The sequence below is a fragment of the Gavialis gangeticus genome, unplaced genomic scaffold (genome assembly GCF_001723915.1).
Source record: "Gavialis gangeticus isolate Ggan-Ray unplaced genomic scaffold, GavGan_comp1, whole genome shotgun sequence".
Lineage (NCBI taxonomy): Eukaryota > Metazoa > Chordata > Crocodylia > Gavialidae > Gavialis > Gavialis gangeticus.
The window spans coordinates 448,608-451,959 of record NW_017729001.1 but is presented as its reverse complement, the minus strand read 5'-3'; the positions used below and the strand labels follow the sequence as shown (position 1 = coordinate 451,959).

The 3,352-nt window shown below is 48.9% G+C and overlaps 1 protein-coding gene across 1 annotated transcript in view; it reads right to left on the bottom strand.

Annotated features, from left to right (window-relative positions):
• Nucleotides 1-3,352, bottom strand: part of TESC (tescalcin) — a 42,965-nt gene that overhangs the window by 5,384 nt on the left and 34,229 nt on the right. Inside the window, exons 4-7 of the mRNA XM_019506677.1 lie at nucleotides 2,678-2,817; nucleotides 2,391-2,452; nucleotides 2,185-2,292; nucleotides 733-780 (exon numbers count right to left, since the gene is read on the bottom strand). Coding sequence (XP_019362222.1) covers nucleotides 733-780; nucleotides 2,185-2,292; nucleotides 2,391-2,452; nucleotides 2,678-2,817 — 358 coding nt within the window. The remainder of the gene's footprint in view (nucleotides 1-732; nucleotides 781-2,184; nucleotides 2,293-2,390; nucleotides 2,453-2,677; nucleotides 2,818-3,352) is intronic.

The following is a 3,352-nucleotide window of genomic DNA, read 5'->3' as shown; positions in this document are numbered from 1 at the left end:
GTGCAATAGTCTCCATGTTTAGGAAGCGGACGTGCATCTTGGTCTCTATGTCAATCCCCTGCCACATCTGGAATTGGAATAGGCAGGGTTAGGCAGAGGGAAGAGGCTGGGTTTTTGCTCCCGACAGCATGTCATTGCAGCAGACTTTGCCTGGGTTCCTATGGAGTCAAGAGAGGAGCAGGGCATCTGACCCTAAGCTGCTCAGTTTAAGGCCTGCACTGCATCCCACAGGATGGTCTCAGCAGTAGGAAGGACTGAACATTGTCACTGCCAATCTGAGTGAAGCAAATTCAGCATCTCAGTCCAATTCACTCATGGACACCATCCCTATCCCAGAAACCACTGTCCTACTGGCATGTTTTGGTGGTGGCCTTTGCCCATATCAAAGATGACTTGGCAAGCAGACTCCTCCCCTCCTCTTAGGAGGAGACCTCTCAGAATAGCACTGAGCACTGGATACCACATGGGAGACCAGCCCTGTTGCTTCAGTTTTGGATAACAGGAGTTGGGTGACAACAGACAAATGGACACAGCAGCCTTTGCAATGCCCCTCTGAAGGTACTATATGAAAACTGGCATCTTGAAAGATTAGCAGGTGTAGCTGTGAGAGGCTCAAAGGACCTTTACACTGTGGAATAACCACAGCAATTTAGTGATTCAGCCCTGTTCTCCCCACCAACCCAACAGGGCTGCCAATCTGACAGCATGAGCAACCCAACTATCATTGCTAACCTTAAGAAAATCTTCAAAAGTGATTCCCTCATATACCTGGTCTGGCTCCTGGAGTTTGGGGAGAGAGAGAAAACATGTTAGGAAATTAAATCTGCTAAAAGTTTGTTACCAACACTGAAACACCAGGCAGGGACAGCATTGCCTGAGCTGGGGCTGGGAATCAGAAGGCCTCATTCAGCCACTGACTTAAGCTGGTCACATCAGGCGCTTGTACACGTGATGATTTGACCATGTACATGTGACGAAGTGCAAGGAAAATTGCCATTTGTTTAACATAATGGCATCACCATGTACATGTGCATGCTTTTTTGTGTCAAAATTTATTTGAGCATGGCAACTTAAACCACCTCCGATGTATTTTAATTGTGGCCTATCATTAAATCTCTCTTTGTGTCTCTTTTCCCACCAGCAAAATGGGGCCCTTTTTCTCAGCTACTTCTCCACGTTCGAGTGCAAAGGTATCATTATTGCCTAAAACTGGGTAGACAAAAAGAGGCCAAGCCTGTGTTTTGCTGGCACAAGCTGGTATCTGGGAGGTCAGAAGGGGCTCTGAGGTGGACTGAATGCAGCCAGGAAGTCACAGACTGGAAATCCAGTCCCCAGAATGGGACTTCAGGGGACTAAGGCTGTCAAAACAGAAGGCGATTACTGGACTGGACTTCCAGGGCATCACACTCCAACCAAACAGTCACTGCACTACTGACTGCTGTGCAGGGCTCCCAGTCAACAGCAATCACCTGCTTCTCAGCACAGCAATAAGCCTTAGTCAGACACTGCAGCTGCTTATTTTAAATGCCTCAAAAGAGCAGGCACCAAGCAGTGCTTCCTTACAACAGGGGGAGGGTGACTGGGGTTTTTTTTGGTATTCCTTCAGTACACAAGCTCCATGGGCTTCTTACATGACTGTGTGCAACAAAGGATGGCAAAAACTTCCATCTACACGGCGGTCCTCCCCCCACAGCGTCTCAGGTTCCCTGGCCTCCTGGACCGAAGGGAGGTCTGCAGGCTCCAGTCCTGTAAGGTGCTGAATATATTGCTTTCAGGGAACCCAAGAACATGCTTAGGGCTGGGAAGAGGTGTCTGGACAGGGCCTGGGACTGCACCTGGGCCAGCTGCTCTGCAAGACAGAGCTCTGATGAATTTTGCATGCACAAGTGGCTGCATCTAAGAGCAGCAGACAATGCACAGAAATAGCCACCCTCCCCCAAACAATAGCATTATGTAGAAAAGAGCCATGTGATCCCATAGTGCTAGTATGGGAGTGCAAGGCAGAGTGCACAGCACCAGGCCCATGTGCACTGTGCAGCAGACAGCAGGGCACTGCCCAGAACAACTCAGTGCTGCCCAATGTTTGCTTTCACTAAACAGCACCAAACTGCCCCATGGGGCCTCACTGCAGGCTCATCACGCTACAGTGCCTACACAGCTCTAGACCAAGCCAGTGGCTACTACCATTTGTCCAACACAGATGCTGGCAGCCTCCATCATGGCACCATCTGCAATAGACCTTGCTGACTCCTTCTCCAGGTGGGGGTTTCCAGACAGCAGCTCTTCCACCACCTACCAGGGAGTGAGAGGAAGGAAAACAAGGCAGCTTTAGAGGTTGCAGTGCATTTGGAGAGACGCTGGGAGAAGGGGGGGCTGGAACAATACATTACATTTCGGTACTCCTGCAGTGTGATCTTCCCATCGTGGTCTGAATCGTACATATGAAAGAGAACTAGGAAACATGAGGCACAAGGCAGCAGTGGAGTCAGTCCAGGGCTCCAGTGGCTCAGAGCCGAATCATACCCATGCACCCCAAGAACCCAATGCTTACTGCAAATAGAAGGGACCATGGAAAGAGCTAGAGCAGGGATCCTGGGCTGGGGGCAGGAGGGGCCTCACCATGCAGCCTCTCTCTAAAGCCAAGAACCTCAGGGTGGGGACTCATGGCAAGTCTCACATTTTAGCTTCTCTTTCCGGAAGCGATCTAGCTGTTCTTCATCCATGTTCATCTCAATAGGCCTGAAATAGGACATGATGGTCAGGAAGTCCTCAAAGTTGATCTCATCAGCTAATCCATCCGACTCCTGTCGAAGATTCCTGCAAAGACACCGGATAATGGAAGTGACACAAAGGAGCCATGGTGGTACCTGCAGTGAGAATCCACCCAGCAACTTTCCATACTGTGTCAGAAAATGGACCCGGTTAGGTCACCATCTCCACCCGTTCTAGCACAGGATTGGCTACTGACACTAATAGGTTGCCAGGTTCAGTGTTAAATGTCCTAATCAATGGGGCTCCCACCATTTCTCTTAGGAGGCCAATAATCATTATTTGTATAGATTAAGCATCCAGAGGCAGGTACTGGGCATTGACCGAACAACAAAGGACAGTCCCTGCCACAGCGTGGATGTGGGATACAAACAATGAGAGGCCACAAGTGGATATAGCTAGCCAGGGAGCACAAGGGCAAGTGTGAAACTGTTGTAAGTGGCATAATGAGCAAAAGTCAGGGCTTGTTCCTGCACTGAGTTGTTATCATTAACTCTCTCCTAATATTCAGCCCTAAATTTTCTTGTTCTGATATCACCCCCATTTAGATCTTTAAAAAAAAAAAAAAAAAAAAAAAAAAAAA